Below are 22,011 nucleotides of genomic sequence, written 5' to 3' on the forward strand. Positions count from 1 at the left end.
GGCCTGCAGGCTGGGGGCAGCTCCTGCTTTAAGCATCTGCCCCCTGATGATCAGTGCACGCCACAGCAACCGGTCATTCCACTGTTCGGTTGATTTGCATATTAGTCTTTTATTATATAGGATTAGATTCCTTATTTATTTTGATAGATATGTATTTCGTGTCACTTTATTTTTCATATTTTTCCTCTTCTTCATCTTTTTCTTCTCCCTCCTTTTTTTTAAAAAATATTTTTATTGATTTTAGAGAGGAAGGAAGAGGGAGAGAGAGATAGAAACATCCATGATGAGAGAGAATCATGGATTGGCTGCCTCCGGCAAGTCCCCCACTGGGGATCGAGCCCATAACCCAGGTATGTGCCCCTGACCAGAATCAAACCTGAGACCTTTTAGTTCACAGGCCGACACTCTATCCAGTGAGCCAAACCAGCTAGGGCTCTTCTTCCTCCTTTTAAAGAATACCCTTCATTTCATATAATACTGGTTTTGATGGTGATGAACTGCTTTAGCTTTTTCTTGTCTGTGAAGCTCTTTATGTGACCTTCAATTCTAAATGATAGCTTTGCTGGGTAGAGTAATCTTGGATAAAGGTCCTTGCTATTCATTATTTTAAATATTTCTTGCCATTCCCTTCTGGCCTACAAAGTTTCACTGAAACAAGTCCTGCTCCATAGGGGTGTCTCCTGCACAGCAGCCCTTCACTGTAGTTGCAGCTGGTTCTCACAGCCCTTTGGCCGGGAGGTCAACTCCTTCCAGTGACACAAAGAGCAATCCAGGCTCAACTACAACAAGTCTGTGCGCACAGCCCACACAGAGGTGCACCTAGAGTGCCCAGCTCAGGTGACTGGGGAGGCTGAGCCACTGGGCCCTGCAGAACACCTACTACACAAGGCCACTCTGCCAATTCCAGGAGACATCGCAGCTCTACCTAATACATAGAGACATTCATATCTCTTAAAATAAGCCAAGATAATTTCAAAGAGGATTTTTGATTTTAAGGGTAAAAAAAGGCAAAATTGAAAATCGCATCCAGCGTTTACTTTGCAGAACCCATTATAGAGGCAATGAAACCGCCAGGAGCAAGAATGGCCCCTTCAAGCTTTTCCTTGAAAACCAGACTCAGCATCTCAGCCTCAGGCTGCACTAGTTTTGAATGTGTCTGTGAGCATCTGTACTTTATTGCCACAGATGCTGTGTATCTGTGAGCATGGTGTGAGTATGGTTGATTTTGCTTTACAACATCTTGGCTCAGGGGAGGTTTTCTGGGAATGTTCTACTTTCAGCCAGCGGCGACAGCTGTGTACATACATGTGGAGAGAGAGACTTATGAAATCGATAATTATATTCTTAGAAATATAGTTTCTTAAATCTGAAATTGTCTTAATGTTCTTAGTTGTAATTCATCCAATATAAAACACATTTTACGCTTTGTCCATGAACTTTGGTGGCACAGAAATGGCAGGAATGTGTGTTGATGGTACTTGAAATTGATAATAGGACCGCAGTTTTTCTCAATGTGTCTGCTTTGTTTTTTGCAACTAGAAATGTTCACCATTGACTGTGTCGTGGGGACAGGTCATTTGTTGGGACCTGAGATTCTGGATTTGAAACATTAGCTCATATCTGCAGCATTTGTGCCCTCGGGGTGCACTGTTTAGTCCTGCTGGAAGTTCTGGGGCACTCTGTCACAGTGGCGCTGGTGTGACATGTGTCTCAGCCCTGGTCCTAGCTGTCAGTCTCTGTGCTGAGTGTGTAGCAGAAGTGTGACAAATCCTGGATGGGAGAGCCTTTCCTCTTGTTGTAGAGGTCTGTACCGATGGGCCCATTGAACAAGCTCTCCCTTCTAATGGCTCTATTTCCACAGAAGGGCCTCCTCCATAGAGGACGGGGGAGCCTCCTGTCATAGAGAAGCTCCCCTCCTTAGAGAAGAGCTCCCCTTAGAGAGGAGGGTGGAGGGAGCTCCCAGCAAGGGGAGCTCAGGGATCCCTAGTAAATGGGGCCACTCCACTTCTTGATATAGGGAGCTTCTTTCTAGGGAGGAGGCTCCTTGCCACTCTCTATGGCAAGCATGTCAAACTCATAGCCCACGGGCTACATGCAGCACACAACGAATATTTTCACAGCCCAGCCAATATAACGGTATGTAAGAAACATTTTACTAAAAAAGTTTGTAACTTAATTTTTATAACATCCTGTTATACATAATCTTATATAATAAAAGCCTAATATGCAAATTGACCATCACTCCAACACAAAGATGGCTGCCCCCATATGGTCAAAGATGGCTGCCCCCATGTGGTCACAAGATGGCCACCACAGATGGCCAGCAGGGGAGGGCAGTTGGGGGTGACCAGGCCTGCAGGGAAGGGCAGTTTGGGGTGATCAGGCTGGCAGGGGAGGGCAGTTAGGGGCGACCAGGCTGGCAAGAGAGGGCATTTAGGAGTGACCGGGCCAGCAGGGGAGGGCAGTTGGGGGCAACCAGGCTGGCAGGGGAGGGCAGTTAGGGGCGACCAGGCTAGCAAGAGAGGGCATTTAGGGGTGACCGGGTCAGCAGGGGAGGGCAGTTGGGGGCAACCAGGCTGGCAAGGGAGGGCAGTTAAGGGTGACTGGGCCAGCAGGAGAGGGCAGTTAGTGGTGACCAGGCCAGCAGGGGAGGGCAGTTAGGGGCAATTGGTCTGGCAGGGGAGCAGTTAGGCATCGATCAGGCTGGCAGAGGAGTGGTTAGGAGGTGATCAGGCTGGCAGGCAGAAGCGGTTAGGGGCAATCAGGCAGGCAGGCAGGCAGTCGAGTGGTTGGGAGCCAGCAGTCCTGGATTGTGAAAGGGATGTCCCAGATTGGAGAGGGTGCAGGCTGGGCTGAGGGACACCACACACACACACACACACACACACCCCGTGCACGAATTTCATGCACTGGGCCTCTAGTTATTAATAACAAACTACAACATTCGCTAATGACTGCTGACTATAATCGTGTTGCATTTATTTCCCTTATGCGCCTTACAGACAGGTGCACCATTTCTCTCCACTAATACCAGCAGCAAATATTTTAGCAGCCAATTGCCACATCATTAGTCTTGGATTGACCTGTTTGGTGTGCGCAACAGGAAATATTTCACTTTTGCAGAACAAGAAAAATAGGTTTATTTGCGTCACATTTATTAATTCGTGTAGCTATTCAGTGTCTGGTAAGTTAATGTTCAAGAAAAAATATTAACTTTTATTAAAATGTCTCATTATTTTATGTTAACAATGACTCATTTATTTCAGCCCTTTGTATTCAGCATGTCTCTATCGAAATAAACCTATGTTTCTATGAAAATTGAAGCTTTTGTTTTTTTGCAGCCCACATACACTTACACTTGCTTATTTGGCTCCTGTTAGCCTTGGAGTCTGACATGCTTGGTGTAGGGAGAAACCCACTCTTCAGAGAGGTGGACTCCCTCCGCCCTTCCAGGGAGTGAGCCCCAGTCTAAGGGGGTCTTTTCTCTAGGGAATGGGCTCTCTGTGTTTTCTAGTGGGGAGCACTTCTCTAGAAGGCCAGCGCCTCTCTAGGGAGGGAGCCCTTCTTTAGGGGGGACTCCCTAATCCTCACTAAGAAGCGAGCCCTCTCGGGAGGAAATCCACTCTACAGAGGGAGGGCCCTCCGCTTTGCTTTGGGGGAGCCCCCCTCCCTAAGGAGGGGCCCATTTTCAAGGCCGGGGGCTCTCCTCACTCCTGAGTTATCGCCCCTCTGGGGAGCGGGCCTGTCTAGGGAGAGGCTGGACCTCCTGACTAGGGACTGGCCCTCCAGAGGGAGGGCGCCTCCCCCTCCCAATCCTGGAGCCAGGGAACCGGCGCTTGCACTTCCCAGCCTCACAGTCAGGACGCCAGAGATCAGCGCCCCGGCGCGCGAGGCGGGAGGCCCTCCCTCCCCAGCGAGACCCAACTGGGGGCCTACCCGCCCGGCGCTGGGAGGTCGCAGCCCGAGAGGCAGAGTGCCGCCTGACTGCAATCCCCTTGGAGGCGCGACGCTGGGGACAGTGAGTGACGCAAGGGGCGTGACGCGACTGGGGGCGGGGCGCAGGGTGGGCGTGGTCTGTCGCGTATCACGGAGGGGGCGTGACTGGGGCGTGGCGCAGGGCGGTGGGTGGGGCGGGGGCGGGGGCGGGGCCTGGCAGGGAGCACAGAGCCTACCGCCCCGGAAGAGGCGGTCCTGTGACTGGGAAGATGGCGGCCTTTCCCTGGTGAGTGCTTTCCCCCTGAGCTACGGGAGGGTTGTGCTTGGCTGTGTGGGTCCCGCGGCTGTGCGTGCCCCAGCGAGCGTGCTGTGTGCGAGCCGCTCCTCTGTCGGGTGCTGGCGGGGCCCCCTCCGCCCGGCCGTCTGGACCCAGACAAGCTCCTTGCAGCCCGCGGGATGGGTCTGGGTTCTCTCCGCGCTAAGCTCCCCGACCCCTGAGAAAACCCAGGTCCCGGCTTCCGCTTTCCTAGTCGAGTTGGTGTGGGTTCTAGGGGCGCTGGAGGCAAAGAACGACGGACTCAGCTCTGAGGCTGGACAGCCCGGGAGACCTGTTTGCTCCCAGAGTTCCTCAGTTCCTCTCGCGGAGTCTTGGTTTTCTCATCCGTAAAACGCCGCCGTTCGTCCTCCTCTGTGCGGGCCCTGCGCCGGGCACTGGGAGCAGAGCTCTTAGACTGTTCTGCTCGCAGGGAGCTGACAGTTCCACGAGAACGATTCACAGAATAGAAGGATGTCCAAAGAAGGCATTTGGATGCCCCCCCGGGGCGGGCTCAGGGATGGTTCCCGAGAGGCAGAGTCTAAAACTGGGTTTTGCAGCGTGTGTAGGAGCTCATTAGTAGGAGGGAGTGGCATCTGCGAAGGCTCCAGGCTTAGCGGGGCTTTCGTGGCTGGAGTGATGGGAGCCACTCAGGCCCCAGTGGGTGCTCTGAGTGTGTGGAGAACGCGAGCAAGTTGTGATGGTGATAGTGGAAATATTTGGGGATTGCGCTCTCCCGCATGTTTCAAAAAGGGCGATACTTTTCTGATTGTTCTTTCCAAATGATGTTCACATCGAGTGAACAAATGAAAAAATATACACTATACAGCCCTAGACCTTAGAAATAATCAGATGCCTTGGAGATTTTGGTGGTTGGGTTCCAGACCACTGTGGTAAGTGGAGTATCTTGCCTTCAGTTTGTAGAAGAGAAAGCGCCATCTGTGAAGCACAGTAAAAGGAGGTCTGCCTGTACGACCTTCTGGTTTCCTGCTTGTTTCACAGCTGCCTTCCCTGTATTCCTTTCACCTAGCTGACTGTCTTCCTCCCAAAGCTTGGGCACACTAAAGCAGGATGAGACGCCACTGAGCTTCTAGCCCCGAGTTTTCTTTGACCTGGTCATGCCAAGCAGCTTTTAGGGAATTATTAAGGCTGAAGCACAGAAAACAGGAGAAACATCTGGCCTTGGTTATCTGGAATGTTGTCATCAGAAAAATGTAGGAAGCTGCTGTTTTCATTTCTACCTCTCAGTATGTTTTTATCTTTACTGTTTTCATTTTAAAATTACGAGAGGAGCCATTAGCCTCTTAGCATCTGGGGTCTGTCATTGTTTTTGACGTATATCAAGCCTTTATTTTGTGCCTGACACGATCTCATTTAACTCTCAGAACAACCCCCATTTTCAGATGAGGAAATTAAAGCAGAAGGATGAGCCTGTTCACTTAGTCATAGAGCCTCACTCAGCAGGAGTGCTGAAGTTTTCCAGCTCAGAGCCTGGGACCTTACTCATTTGGAAATTGCTGGGTTGTGGGCTCCCCAAGTCCAGCTGTGTTGTCATGGGTCTCCCCAGAATCCCTCTTTTCACAAACTTTTAAAAAACGATGCACATAACATTTCCTGTTTACTCCCTTGTAACAGCACCCTCAAAATCGCCACCCATTGGAATCCGAATTTTTACATCATTTAAAAATTTTACTGGTGGTGAAGGAAGGTTGGGATTGTGGGAGAACAAAATTATGTGGCCAGATTGTAATTAGTAAATTAAAATAGCTGACAAAAGTATTTAGTGGATTTTGGCATCTCCAGTATAAGGAGGTAAACTTGGTAACTGGTAGCAGAATTTCTACATATCATATACTCAGATGTAAATAATTCAAAAATAGGGAGTTGTCTACCTTTAATGCATATACGTCTCCTGGGGATTTTGTTAAAATGCAGTTCCTGATTCTGTAGGTCGGTAGTTCAACGCTCCCCAGGTGATGCCCTTCCTAGGGATCCAGGGACCACACTTGGAGTAGCCTTGGGCTAGAGCCAGCAGGAGTGGAGGTGTGAGATGTTGGCTTTTTTTTCTGTGGCAACTGACAAGGAACCGGAGGAGCCTTTTGCGTCTCTGGGGCCTGGGATTATGGGTGGATGTCTGCTGAGCAGCTCTGTTAGCAGGAAAAGGGAAAGTTTTTTTGTGAAAATACTCACTTAGAGGTCGCTGTTCGCCTTACTAAAGACCCAGGCATTGAAGAAAATACTGTAATGTCTCAAACTGCAGGAAATACTGAGGAGCAGAAAGTAAATTTTAGGAAATAATGGAAGAAGTGATAGAAAAAAATAAAAATAAGCAGTTTGACATGAATTCATAATTTATTTTCCCAGAAGTCCTCTAATTTATTTTCCGAAGACTTTTCTCCCCTCAAACTTAAAATATATATGTAAATACATACATTTATATCAAAGCTTAGTCCTTTAAAAGGTAGACAGTTGCTTAATTTTTTCAGGTTCTGAAGACAACTAATAGGTGATCTATCGAATTATTGAATTCGAGAGTTGGACTACCTTGGTTTGCATATCTCTCTCACTTGCTGATGTCATCTGACAAGTTACCAACACTAACAAGTTTCAGCATCTCTGAAAAATGGGCATCATCATAGCACTGTTGACATAAGAAACACCCAAACCCTTGGAGAATTTTTATGAGCTTATTTGAACCAACCTTACAACAATTGCTGGGAAGCAAAATCTCAACAGACTGAGAAAATGCTTCAGAAACTGGCACAGTGTATTTTGCGCATTAGAATCAAAGGAGGAGATGTAAGGAAGGTTACGTGAAATTCATTGGTGGTAGATTAATGGGGCAGGGGACAGCAGAATAAAACGGAGAGATGCATACTGCTTTTACTTGGTGGGTACAGGATAGTTAATTAACATTTATAGCAAATAGAGATGGTATGCAGGGAACAAGATAACAATGAGGGCTTCTGTGGTCTCTTGCTCTGGTGGGGAGGTTGTGCCCTGAGGGGTCTGGAACAAAACAAACATCATTACTCTGACATTCCAAAGGTATGTTATTTTAGTTGCAAAAGGACAGGTAAAGATTTATCTTTGTCAGGAAGCTGCAGGCCTAGCATGTGAATACCTGCCATGACTGGCTTTTAGTTAGGATTTTGTTGTTGTTGTTTAGACCATCCTATACTGTTACTTCTGTTTCTCTGAGTTTTTAAGGCCACCGTGTAGTTTCCTTTGAGCTTGTCAAGTTTAGTATGTGGCCCCTTTTTCTTCCATAGCACCTATCTCCTAGGGTTGATTACATGAGGAAATGGAGGTTAAAAAGTTGGCCTAGGTTCTTGGTATTCAGTAATCATCTAGTACATGAGAACTATTATTATACTGTTGCATAGAGGTAGTGCTTTTCTCAGCTGTTGATTGACTTGTTAATTATTATAGGGATTAAAACATATCTGCAGCTGAATTTCAGGCCAGATAACATTTCTGCTCATTCTGTTGATAAAGCTCAGGGTGATCTGAAAGGAGAACAAGTGTAATTCTGTTTTAAAAACTTCATGATGGCTGTTATTCTGACTTATTTATAATTGGGATTTTCTTATTATTTTTTTTAATTCAATTTATTGGGGTGACATCCTATATAATAAAAGGCTAATATGCAAATCAACCGAACAGTGGAACAACTGGTCCTTATGACACGTACTGACTACCAGGGGGCAGACGTTCACTGCAGGAGCTGCCCCCTGGTGGTCAGTGCACTCCCACATTGGGAGTGCCACTCAGCCAGAAGCTGGGTTCACATCTGGCAAGCGCAGCAGAGGTAGCGGGAGCCTCTCCCACCTTCGTGGCAGTGATAAGGATGTCCCTTTCTCTTACCATGAAGACTGGAAGTATGGTTGTTTTGTTCTGTTTTTGAGGCTCACTTGCGGACCAGGTGTTTCTTGAATCTGTAGTTTGATGTCTTTCTTTAGTTTGAGAAAAATGTCAGCCTTATCTCTTAAAAACTGCTTCTGCCCATTCTCTCTTCTTCTTTGGGTTCTAATTGTATTTGGGTTAGACCTTTTCTTCATGTCTCTATGTCTTTTACACTCTTATATGTACTTCCTGCCTTTGTTTTTTTCTTGTTTCAGTGTAGATACTCTCTCCCCTTATATTGTTATCTCAACTTGTTAAGCCCTCACAAGACTGATGAAAACTCTGCTCTTCACCTACTTTCTGCTTGGCTTCTCTCTTTTGTTCTACATAACTTAACTGGCAAATACTTTGTGGGGAAACCAGGATTTCTCTGTTCTCTGGACTTCCTTCTTTTCATAAACTCTTCCTTCAAGCCCTGGCTGTCTCCATAGCCCCAAACCCTAGATGATCTTTCCAGTCCTGTAAGGTTTCCTTAAAGCCCCTTTCCAAAAAGGGCTTTAAGGAAACCTTACAGGACTGGAGAGATTATCTCTTTTTCTGGTTCCAGCCTCTCATCCATGTCAAGAATAAACAAGTGCCCTGCGGAAGCTGGCTTCCCCTTGGTGAACTTCCCTTGGTGTCTGGCCTGGCAAGTCTTATAAGCCTTAGTAGCTCCTTTACTTTCAAATTGATTAAATTTTTTTTTCATTTAGCATTTCTGCTTGATCTTCTATAAACTACCTCATTATTGAGAAAGGCTCAACAACAAATTTTTGTAATGTTATATATTTCCATCACCTAATTGGCTTCTGGGTTTTGCTCTTTACCAGGCACTCCAGGAATAGGAACTATAAGGCTGAATTTGCAACATGCCGTCTGGAGACTGTGCCATTGGAGTTTGGAGACTATCATCCACTGAAACCCATAACTGTAAGTTTTGTCAAAGGCCTCCCTAAATGATATCCCTGTTCCATAAAATTACAGGCAGTATTCCTGGGTCTTTACTGTCTTGACAGCAGTTGCTTCTTTTATATGCTTATATCATTCAGTTTCTTCCCTGCCCATATTTTTGTGGTATTGACCTCACCCACCATCATTTTTTTAAAATTAAGTCTTTATTGTTGAAATTATTACATATGTCCACTCCCCCCCTCCCTTGACTCCTTCTAACCCACTCCCACTGCCTGCCCCAGGCCTTCACCACACTATTGTCTGTGTCCATGGGTTATGCATATATACATACAAGTTCTTTGATCTCTTCTCACCCCCACCTTCCCTCTGAGATTCATCAGTCTTTCCATGCTTCTATGCCTCTGGATCTATTTTGTTCATTAGTTTAATTTTGTTCATTAGAATCCACATATGAGTGAGATTATGTTATACTTGTCTTTCTCTGACTGACTTATTTCTGGAGTCTCTGTTTTGTTGCATTGATCTGTATGCCTATTCTTGTGCCAGTACCAGCTGTTTTGATTACAGTGACTTTGTAGTATAACTTGATATCTGGTATTGTGATTCCTCCAAATTTCTCTTTCTTTCTCAACATTGTTGCAGCTATTCGGAGTCTTTTTTAATTCCATATAAATTTTTGGAGTGTTTGCTCTGTGAAATGTGTCATTGATATTTTAATAGGGATTACATTGAATCTATAGATTGCATTTGGTAGTATGGACTTTTTAATGACATTGATTCCCAATCCATGAACATGGTATATTCTTCCACTTTTTTATATCTTCCTCTACCTTTTTTTCAATGTCCTCTAGTTTTCCGAGTGTAAGTCTTTTACCTTCTTGGTTAAGTTTATTCCTAAGTATCTTAATTTTTTTGTTGTGATGGTAAATGGGGATGCCAGAAGAAGAAGAATCAAAACAAGGAATAGAGAACCTGTTTGGAGAAATAATGGCAGAAAATTTTTCCTAACCTGGCAAAGGAAAAGGTCACTCAAATTCAGGAACCAGAGTCTCAGCCAAGACAAACCCAAAAGGCCCACAACTAGGCACACATTAATTAAAATGGCAAACATTAAAGACAAAGAAGGAATCTTAAAGGCTGCAAGAGAGAGACAGAAAGTTACCTACAAGGGAGCTCCCATTAGCATGTCACTTGAATTCTTCATAGGAACACTTCAGGCCAGAAGGGAATGTAATGAAATATATAACAAAATGAAAACCAAGGGACTGACCCCAAGACTATATTCAGCAAGGCTGTCATTCAAAATCAAAGGTGATACCTAGCCAGTCTGGCTCAGTGGAAAGAGCATCAGCCTGTGGATTGAAGGGTTCCAGGTTCGATTCTGGTCAAGGGTACATGCCTCGGTTGTGGGCTCGATCCGCAGTGGGGGGAAGGTTGCAGGAGGCAGCCAGTCAATGATTCTTCCTTATCATTGATGTTTCTATCTTCTCCCTTCCTCTCTGAAATCAATATATTTAAAAGAAATCTCGGTGAAATAAAGAATGTCACAGGAAAAAGAGGAGGTTAAAAGAGTTTTTAATACCACCAAGACAGCAATACAAGAAATGCTAAAGGGACTGCTGTAAAAAGAAGAAATAGAACATAGGCATAAAGAATAAGAATGGCAGCCCTAGTCGGTTTGGTTTAGTTGATAGAGCGTCAGCCTACAGACTGAAGGGTCCTGGGTTCAAATCTGATCAAGGGCACTTGCCCAGGTTTTGGGCTCCATCCCCAGTTGTGGGCATGCAGGAGGCTGCTGATCACTGATTCTCTCTCATCATTGATGTTTCTATCTTTCTCTCCCTCTCCCTCCCTCTCTAAAATAAATAAAATATATTTTAAAAATGAATAAGAATGACAATAAACAAGTACCTATCAATAATAACCTTAAATGTAAATGGCTTAAGTTCTATCAAAAGACATAGGGTAGCTGAATGGATAAGAAAAGATGACCCTTATATATGCTGTGTACAAGAGACCTATGTCAGAACAAAGGACTCACACAGACTGAAAGTGAAAGGATGGAGAAAAATTTTCCAGGCAAATGGAAATGGAAAAAAAAAGCTGGAGTAGTAGCAATACTAATATCTGACAAAATAGAGTTCAAAGTGAAGGCCATAACAAGAGATAAGGAGCGCCACTTCATAATACTAAATGGATTGATAGAACAAGAGGCTGTAACTCTGGTAAAGATATATGCACCCAATACAGGGGTATCCAGATATATTAAAAAAAAACTTCTGGAGGATATCAAGTGAGAGATCAACAGTGATACAATCATAGTAGGGGACTTTAATACCCCACAGACATCACTGGAAAGATCATCTAGCCAAAAAAATCAACAAGGAAACAGTGATCTTAACACACTAGATCAGTTAGAATTGGCATTTTCAGAATATTTCACCCCAAAGATACAGAATAAAGACTCTTCTCAAGTGCACATGGGACATTTTCAAAGATAGACCACATGTTAGGACTCAGGGTTTCTACAAGTTCAAGAAGATTGAAATCATATCAGGCATCTACTCAGATGACAAAGGCATAAAACTATAAATCAACTACAATAAAACCAAACATATGGAAGTTAAATGGCATGTTATTAAACAATGAATGGGTTACCAAAGATCAAAGAAGAAATTAAAAACGTCCTGGAAACTAATGAAAATGTACACACAACAATCCAAAATCTATGGGACACAATAAAAGCAGTCCTGAGAGGGAAGTTCATAGCACTACAGTCCTACCTAAAAACAAAATAAACAAAAAAAACACAAGAAAAACTTGTAGTAAGTTGTCTATCACTAAAACTTAAAGAATTAGAAAGAGAACAATAAGAAAAGCCCAGAGTAAGTACTAGGAAAGAAATAATGAAGACCAGAGTGAAAATAAATGATATAGGGACCAAAGAAACAATACAAAGATCAATAAAACCAAGAACTGGTTCTTTGAAAAGATAAACACGATTGATAAACCTTTAGCCGGACTGATAAAAAAACAAAGCGAGGACCCAAATAAATTCAGAAATGAAAGAGGAAAAGTAACAGTTGACATCACAGGAATACAAAGAATTGTAAGAAAAATACTATGAATGACTATATTCCAACAAACTGGACGATCTGGATGAAATGGACATACAGAAAAATATAATCTTCCAAAACTCAGGAAGAATCAGAAAACCTGAATAGGATGATAACTACTGATGAAATTGAAGCAGTAATGAAAAAACTTCCAGGAAACAAGAGCCATGGTCCAGTTGGTTTGGTAAAACAGTTTTACCAAACCTTCATAGAAGAACTAACACTGATCCTCCTCAAACTATTGAAAAACTAAGAGGGACACTTCCAAGCTCTTTCTATGAGGCCAGCATTACCCTAATTCCAAAACCAGATAAAGGAACTACAAAGAAAGAGAATTACAGGCCAATATCCCTGATGGACATAGATGCTAAAATCCTCAACAAAATATTATCAACTCATCCAGCAATACATTAAAAGATTATACACCATGACTTAAGTGGATTTATTCCACTTGGGGCTGCAAGGCTGGTACAGTATTCTCAAATCAATAAATGTTGTATATCACATAAACAGATTGCAATACAAAAAATCACATGATCATATTGATCAATGCAGAAAATGCATTCGACAAAATTCAACACCTTTTCTTGATAAAAACTCTCAGTAAAGTGGGAGTAGGGGATCATACCTCAACATAATAAAAGCCATATGTGACAAACCTACAGACTACATCATACTCAGTGGGCAAAAACTAAAACCATTCCCCTGAGAACAAGAACAAGACATGGATGCTCACTTTCACCACTCTTATTCAGCATAGTACTAGAAGTCCTAGCCATAGTGATCAGAGAAGAAGAAAAAGTAAAAGCCATCCAATTGGAAAAGAGGAAATAAAACTTATTATTAGCAGATGACATGGTATCATACATAGAAACCTGAAAGACTCCAATGAAAAAACTACTAGATTTAATAAATTAATTTGGCAATGTAGCAATATAGAACATTAACACCCCAAAATCTATGGCATTTTTATACACCAATAATGAGCTCTCAGAAAGAGAAACTGAAAAAAAATTTACCATTGCACCAAAAAAATTAAGATGCTTAGGAATAAACTTAACCAAGGAGGTAAAAAATTTGTACTCAGAAAACTACAAGACATTGAAAAGAGATAGAGGGAGATATAAACAAGTGGAAGAATATACTGTGTTCATGGATTTGGTAGAATCAACATCATTAAAATGTCCATACTACCCAAAGCAATCTATAGATTCAATGCAATTCCTATTAAAATACCAATGGAATATTTCACAGATCTAAAAGAAACTCCAAAAATGTTTATGGAATGAAAAAAAAAGACCCCGAATAGCCACAGCAATCCTGATAAAGAGAAACAAAGTTGCAGGGATCTCAATACCAAATATCCTATCTAATAAAATAGTAATATGCAAATTAACCACCACTCTCCTATACCCACAAACCATGCCCACCAGCCACGCCCACCTATTCAGGAGTGAATATGCAAATGAACCCCAACCAAGATGGCTGTGGCCATGGAGTGAGCAGGAGGGAGGCTTGGGTTTCCCTGGTGATGGAGGAAGCCAAGTTTCCACACACCTTGGCAGGCCCAGGCCTCCACTCAAGGCTGCAAAGTTTCAATTATAGAAGATAAATAAATCCCAACAAAAATGGTGGCAGCCACAGAGCTGGAGTGAGCAGGAGGCTAGGGTTGCCCCGGCAATGGAGGAAGCCAAGCTTTCCGCACACCCTGGCCGGCCTAGGCCCCCACTCCAGGCTACAAAATTTCAATTGTAGAAGATAAATAAATCTCAGATACCAGGGCCTCCGCTTGGGTCGCTGGGGGGTATGGCCAGCCTGCAAACCACCATAGGCCCCTCACCCAGGCCGCCCCACGCCCCAAGGGACACCCTCCAGGGCAAACCAGCTGGCCCCCACCCATGCATCAGGCCTCTATCCTATCTAATAAAAGAGTAATATGCAGATTGACCATCACTCCAACACACAAGATGGCTGCCCCCATGTGGACAGAAGATGGCCACCACAAGATGCCCAGCAGGGGAGGGCAGTTGTGGGTGATAAGGCCAGCAGGGGAGGACAGTTGGGAGGGACCAGGCCTGCAAGGGAGGGCAGTTGGGGGCAATCAAGCCTGCATTGAAGAGCAGTTGTGGGGGACCAGGCCTGCAGAGGAGGGCAGTTAGGGGTGACCAGGCCTGTAGGGGTCGGCAGTTAGGGGCAAACAGACTGGAAGGGAAGCAGTTAGGCATCAATCAGGCTGGCAGGGCAATGGTTAGTGGGTGATCAGGCTGGCAGGCAGAAGTGGTTAGGGGCAATCAGGAAGGCAGGCCGGCAAGCAGTTTGGGGCCAACACTTCTGGATTGTGAGAGGGATGTCCAACTGCCCATTCAAGCCCGATTCCACCGGGATTGGGCCTAAACGGGTAGTCGGACATCCCTCAAAGGGTCCCAGATTGGAGAGGGTGCAGGCTGCGCTGAGGGACACCCCCCCCCCACCCCCGTGCACGAATTTTGTGCACTGGGCCTCTAGTCTATAATAATAAAAGCATAATATGCTAATTAGACTGGCTGTCCTTCCGGATGACGCCAGGGCTGCGAGGGAAGCCCAGGTGCCGGGTGCCTTCCGGTGGCTGGAGGGAAGCCTGGGTCTCAGGTGCCATAAGGAAGCCGGTGCCGGCAGCCAGGGTAAGGAAGGCTTACTTTTGCATGAATTTCATGCATCAGGCCTCTAGTTAAGCTACAATAAAAAGTCACTGCGTTCAAAACTGCCTGATACTGGCACAAGAACAGACATATAGACAAATGAAACAGAACAGAGAACCCAGAAATTGACCCAAGCCAATATGCTCAATATTTGACAAAGGAAGCAAGAGCATACACTGGAGTAAGGACAGTCTCTTCTATAAATGGTGCTGGGAAAACTGGAAAGGTACATACAAAAAAATGAAACTAGACCATCAGCTTACACCATTCACAAGAATAAACTCAAAATGGATAAAGGTCTTTACTGTAAGTCATGAAACCATTAAAATGCTAGAAAGAAGCATAGGCAGCAAAATCTCAGACATTGCTCATAGCAATATGTTTACTGATATATCTCTTAGGGCAAAGGAAACTAAGGAGAAAATAAACAAATGGGACTACATCAAAAGTAAAAGTTTTGCACAGCAAAGAATCCATCAGCGACCCCTGACCGGTTTGGCTCCGTGGATAGAGCATTGGCCTGTGGACTGAAGGGACCCGGGTTCGAGTCCGGTCAAGGACATGTACCTTGGTTGCGGGCACATTCCCAGTGGGGGGTGTGCAGGAGGCAGCTGATCGATGTTTCTCTCTCATCGATGTTTCTCTCTCATCGATGTTTCTGACTCTCTATCTCTCTCCCTTACTCTCTGTAAAAAATCAATAAAATATATTAAAAAAAAAATCCATTAACGAAATAACGAGAGTCCATTGCATGGTGAAACATCTATATATAAAAGCTTAAGTGACTGTTTCGACCAGTTGATCAAACGACTGGTCGAACAGTTGCTATGATGCACACTGACCAGCAGGGGGCAGCATTGTGCTCCCACAGCAGGAGTGCCACTCAGCCAGAAGCCAGGGTCACAGCCAGCTGTGTCAGGAGGGCTGTGATGAGGGGGAGCAGCACAGTGCCCAGCCCCGGCTGGGGCTCCTCCCCTGCCACCTGCTGCTTTGCACACTGCTACATCTCCTGAGGGAATCCCAAATTGTGAGAGGGAGCAGGCCAGGCTGAGGGACTCCACCAGTGCATGAATGAATGCACTGGGCCTCTAGTCTGTAATAATAAAAGCATAATATGCTAATTAGACCAGACAGCTGAATGACTTTCCGGATGTCATTCTGGATGTCCTTCCGGATGAAGCCGCGGTGGCGGGGGCCGAGCAGAGGCAGTTGGGTCATCAGGCAGGCAGGCAGAGTGGTTAAGGGTGATGAGGCAGGCAGGTGAGCAGTTAGGGGTAATGAGGCAGGCAGGTGAGTGGTTAGGGGCGATGAGGCAGGCAGGCGGGTGGTTAGAGGTGATGAGGCAGGCAGGAAAAGGTTGTTAGGAGCAATCAGGCAGGCAGATGAGCAGCTAGGGGTGATCAGGCAGGCGAGTGGTTAGAGGCGCTCAGGCAGACGAGCAGTTAGGAGCATCAGGCAGGCAGGCAGAGTGGTTAGGGGCATCAGACAGGCAGGCAGAGTGGTTAGGGGCGATCAGGTAGGCAGGCAGGCAGGCGAGCGGTTAGGAACCAGCAGTCCCAGATTGCAAGAGGAATGTCCGACTGCTGGTTTAGTGGGATGGAGCCTAAACTGGAAGTCCGACATCCTCCGAGGGGTCCCAGGTTGTGAGAGGGTGCAGGCCGGGCTGAGGGATCCTCCTCCTCCCCCCATGAACAAATTTCGTGCACCAGGCCTCTAGTATTTGATAATGATACATTTAATAAGGGGTTATTTCTAAAATATACATGGAACTTACACAGCTTAACAAAAGGAAGACAAACAATCCAACTTTAAAATGGGCAAATGAACTAAATAGACTCTTCTCCAAACTGGACATACAGATGGTCAAGAGACATGAAAAAAATGCTTAAAGTCACTAACCATCTGAGATACGCAAATCAAAATGACACTGAGGTTTCACACCTGTCAGAATGATGTCATTAACAAATAGACAAGTGTTGGTGATGATGTGGAGAAAAGGGACCCTAGTACATTGCTGGTAGGAATGCAGACTGGTATAGCCAGTGTCTAAACCATTGTGGAGTTTCCTCAAGAAATTAAAAATGAAACTGCCATTTGACCCAGTGATCCCACTTTTGAGAATGTATCTCAAGAAATCAGAAACACCAATCAGAAAGAATGTATGCATCCCTGTGTTCATAGCAGCACAATTTACAATAGCTAAGATCTGGAAACAGCCCAAGTGCCCATCAGTAGATGAGTGGATAAAAAGCTGTGGCACATTTACACCATGGAATACTCTGCCGCTGTAAAAAGGAGGCATCTCTTACCCTTTGAGACAGCATGAGGGACTTGGAGAGTATTATGCTAAGTGAAATCAGTCAGTCAGAGAAAGCCGAGTGTCACATGATCTCAGTCATATGGAATCTAATGAACAAAATAGATTCAGAGACGTAGCAGCATGGAATAGACTGGGGAACCTCAGAGGGAAGGTGGGGGAGGGTGGATGGATGGGAAGAGGTCAGCCAAAGAACTTGTATGCATCTATGCACAACCCATGGACACAGACAGTAGGGTAGTGAAGGCCTAGGGCAGGGGCTGGGGCGGGTAGAAGAGGTCAGTGCGGGGAAATAACGGGACATACATATACTTTCAATAAAGATTTAAAAAATAAAATGGAGTGGAGCCTAACTAGCCCTCCTGGATGTTGCTCTCTCTTTTTAGCAGAGTCTGGTTGGATCCTTTTGGCTCAGAGGTTTCCCTGGGCCAATCATCTGCAGCTGGGGAGGGATGGGGGCCCGTGGAACACAAACATGGCTCCATACCCAACACCTTCATCTGCCCTTCATACTGAAAACCAGGCCCAGCATTGGGAGGAGTTCTCCAGAAAGGAGGGTGTTGGCAGTCACTACTTGCAGTGATGGGATAGCGGGGCTGAGCATGGACACTGTCCTCAGAGTGCGATGACCCTGGGAGCTTGCGTGCCCTGGTCATCACCCTACCTTTGCTGTAACATGCAAATTCTCATGCAGTAGTTCTAGTGGGGCTTGAGATCTTGCATCTTCTGTAAGCTTCCAGATGATGTGGCTGTTGCTTGTTCAAGGACTGCACTCTGACTTGAAGGCCCTACGAGAGTGTTACATCACCACCTTCTAACTATAAGGGCGCTCTCTCTTCCTTCCTGACCTTGAGTTCCTCCTTTCCTTCTGTGACTGGGGTTCAGAGTCATGTCAGTTTGTCACAAAATAAGAGACCCTTAGTGTCAGGTCCAGCCTGACGATTGAACTGGGCTGAGGTAGGGAGGTGGGATTTGAGAAGAGAAAGAAAGACACGACAGTGGGATTCGGGAGGTCCACAGCTCTCGAGAAGCTCTGGCAACTTTTATTAGTAATACAGTGCTTTTCATACATAAGACACTTTATTAGAGGGACACTGTTTTGCCATGTGTCCTGTTCCTCCACAAGTGAAACACCTGTGTGTTTGACTTTTCCCTGTGCTGAACTGTTGCTGAAGAATTCCTTCAATGGTGGTTCCCTTTAATGCGGCTGCAATAGCGACTCCTTGCATATATGAGGGACTAATATCTGTACAAATACGGATATAATCTGAGAGAGCCCCCTTTCTTTGATAGGGCCGTAATGCAGCTTGACAGGCAGTGTTAGCATTTTCATACGCCAACTGTTTGACTATTAACATGCCAGCTTCTCTATCCACCACTACTCGGCCAACAGCCAGTAACAGCCGAGAGACAAAATCCTGATACTTTCCATCTGGCCCTTGAATAATCTTTGAGAGCTCCTCTGTTTTCTGACCAGAGGTGGGAAGCTTTTTCCAGGCTCTGATCCTAGCTCTATTAATTTGTCCATAAGCTTCCAGGGGGTATTGAATTTGATTATGGGTATCAGCATAGGCTCCTTCTCCTACCAGCATTTCATAAGAAATATTAACTTGTGCAGCTCGATTATGAGCAGCTCGCTCCTTAGCCTTTTCATCATATTCTGATTTCCACAAGAGATAATCTCCTCCTGATAAACAAGCCTTGGCAATAGCTCTCCAATCATTAGGTGGGAGAGCCTCTGAGGCTATAGTTTCCAAGATGGTTAAAGTATAAGGAGAAGTGGGCCCATACTGAGCACAGGCTGTTTTTAACTCCTTCAGGGTTTTAAAAGGAAGCGGGTCATAAGTACGCTCACGCTGTCCCGTGTTAGGGTTCACCCGTTCCATAACGGGGAAGGCTTGAATGCCCAAATCCTCACCAGCCTTTCGTGCCTCCTGCAAAGCCATCTGGAGAGGGGAGAGTGGAACTGGCGCTGCACAGGGCAGCAGAGAGCGGCGGGAACGGCCCCGTGGCTTCTCTTTTTCTTGCCAAGACGCTTTAATCCTTTTAAAAATTGTTCTAACACATCCTCCATATCACTACCCTCTTCAGTTCCAGCAGAAAAATAATCTTCCTCCTCTTTTGCCTGAACAACACCTGTATCATCATCTTTTTTAGACCCCTTTTTTGTGCTAGTACACTGCTTCTCTTTCTTTCCTGGCTTAAGAGATGGTTGATTATGTTCATGCCTGGGATCTAAACAATCCTGTATCAAATTCCATAGGAAAATGCATCCTGAATGAATTTAAAAAATTTTTTTACTTGCTTGTCATTAACTTTAGTTACTTTACTGTTGAGCATAGACTTTAACATTTGCCCATAATGGGCATTTTCTCTAGATTCTAACTGTCCCATGCTTTACTCCCGACTATCAAAAAAAATGCTCCTCCTTACCTTATCGAGTGCACTCTTTATCTGGAGGAGATCCTCACCTTCTGCTTCCCAAGTCCTCAGGTCCCTGGTCGGGCGCCAATTTGTCAGGTCCAGCCTGACGATTGAACCGGGCTGAGGTAGGGAGGTGGGATTTGAGAAGAGAAAGAAAGACAGGACAGCGGGATTCGGGAGGTCCACAGCTCTCGAGAAGCTCTGGCAACTTTTATTAGTAATACAGTGCTTTTTATACATAAGACACTAAGCAGGGAATCACTCACAAGGAAAACATTCTTTGTTTCTCTAAAATCACTACTGGAGGGATAAGTTGAAGGACAGGTTTCTTGTTATAATAAATCTCACTAGTTGGATACATATTTCTTGGTAAGCCATGAAAGTAGCTCTTATCCTACAGGTAGCAGTCGTATAAACAAACCCTGGGAAAGCTCTGGAGGCAGGGGCTGCTCTCGTTATACTGATTAGTTGCCATCCAAACAGGCCTGGGAAATCTGTGCGGGTAGGTGCCAGCCTTGCTAGCCCCTACAGGTGCAAGGACCGTGTCAGCTTACAGCCCGTTCCCCACACCTGAGGCAAAGAAATTGTCAACTATGGGAAGGAGGGAAATCCCTTTCAAGTGTTTCAGGGGAAGAGTTGGAGGAGATTCCATCTCACCACCATGGTTGTTCCCACAGGTCACGGAGTCCAAGAATAAGAAGGTGAGCCGGAAGGGAAGCACCTCTTCCACATCCTCGTCCTCCAGCTCCGTGGTGGACCCACTAAGCAGTGTGCTGGATGGAACCGACCCCCTCTCTGTGTTTGCAGCCAATGCTGACCCTGTGGCCACGGCAGCTGTCAAGGTACCGTATCCTGCAGGCAGTCATCTTGCTGGTGGTTGGGCCTGTGGGTACAGGAATGAGGTTTTCATGGTTTTCTTTTTAAATTGCATGGGTGCTTTCTGGTTGTAACAATTCACAGAATCCAGACATGCACAGAGTGCAGCTTGTATAGCAGGTGGCCCTGAAGGTGAGAGGCTGTCGCAGATCCTGAAGATTTTCCTTTCTTTTTAAAAGCATTTTAAAATGCTTTCTTCATTTTCATTTTACTATTTTTATAATTCTTTTTGGAAAATTTATCCTTATGTAATTATGTAGTTAATTCAATTAGTTTTTCATATAAAAAGTCAAACAATTAAAATGTTAGGGAACTACGAATGTTGGAATAGATTGGCATAGCCTCAGGTCCCTCGGCCCGGTGCTGGGGTGTGGGGCACGGCTTGAGGTCCCCTGTCAATCCCCGCCAGGTAGGGGGCACAGCCTGAGGTCCCCTGTCAAGCCCCACCAGGTGGGGGCATAGCCTCAGGTCTGCCACCCTGGCCCGGTGCCATGTAGCCTCAGGTCCCTACTAATCGCTCATCACAGCTCATTATGGCTTGTTATGGGAACCCTGCCTCTGCTGTGGGCGCAGCCATCTTGTGTTACGGGAACCCTGCCTCCACTGTGGGTGCATCCATCTTGTGATGGCATGATGAAGTGAGGGTCAATTTGCATATTACTTTATTATATAGGATAGCAACAGTAACAGTATCACCTTCCTGTATGGCAGGCCTTTCTAAGTGCATTCTAAGTTTAGTTCTCATCACCTCAAGAGGGAGGTCTTATAATCCCTACTTATAGAGGCCCACGCAGAGGAATAGAAATGCTATGTCACATCTGAGCTGGAATTCCAACTGGCCAGTCCGATTGCAGAGTCCACACTCTTAGCCTTCATTCTATGCTGGCATTCATACATTTATTTACTTTTTTTAAAACGTAATTTGTATTTTATACATTACTAGAGGCCCGGTACAGGAAATACTTGCATGGGGGTGTGTGTCCCTCAGCCCAGCCTGCACCCTCTTCAATCTGGGACCCCTCGAGGATGTCCGACTACCCATTTAGATGGGATCAGGCCTAAACAGTCAGTCGGACATCCCTCTCACAATCCAGGACTGCTGGCTCCCAACCACTCGCCTTCCTGCCTGCCTGATTGCCCCTAACTGCTTCTGCCTGCCAGCCTGGTCATCCCTAACTGTCCTCCCTGCAGATCTTGTTCCTCCCAACTGCCCTCCCCTGTAGGCCTGGTCACTCCCAACTGCCCTCCCCTGCTGGCCTGGTTACATCTAACTGCCCTCCCCTGCTGGCCTGGTCACCCCCAACTGCCCTCCCCTGCAAGTCTGGTTCCCCCCAACTGCCCTCCCCTCCAGTCCTGGTTGCCCCCCAACTGCCCTTCCCTGAAGGCCTCGTTTCCTCCAACTGCCCTCCCCTGCAGGGCTGGTCCCCCCCAACTGCCCTTCCCTGCAGGCCTGGTTCCCCACAACTGCCCTCCCCTGCAGGCCTGGTCACCCCCACTTGCCCTCCCTTTCAGGCCTGGTCCCTCCCAACTGCCCTCCCCTGCTGGCCTGATTGT

The 22,011-nt window shown here is 45.7% G+C and overlaps 1 protein-coding gene across 1 annotated transcript in view; it reads left to right on the forward strand.

Annotated features, from left to right (window-relative positions):
- The first annotated feature begins 4,191 nt into the window (after positions 1-4,191).
- Positions 4,192-22,011, forward strand: part of VPS35L (VPS35 endosomal protein sorting factor like) — a 142,790-nt gene continuing 124,970 nt past the window's right edge. The window contains exons 1-3 of the mRNA XM_008160012.3: positions 4,192-4,222; positions 8,965-9,064; positions 20,259-20,423. Of these exons, the coding sequence (XP_008158234.1) occupies positions 4,206-4,222; positions 8,965-9,064; positions 20,259-20,423 (282 nt within the window). The 5' untranslated portion in view covers positions 4,192-4,205. The remainder of the gene's footprint in view (positions 4,223-8,964; positions 9,065-20,258; positions 20,424-22,011) is intronic.

This window comes from Eptesicus fuscus, chromosome 4 (assembly GCF_027574615.1).
Source record: "Eptesicus fuscus isolate TK198812 chromosome 4, DD_ASM_mEF_20220401, whole genome shotgun sequence".
NCBI lineage: Eukaryota > Metazoa > Chordata > Mammalia > Chiroptera > Vespertilionidae > Eptesicus > Eptesicus fuscus.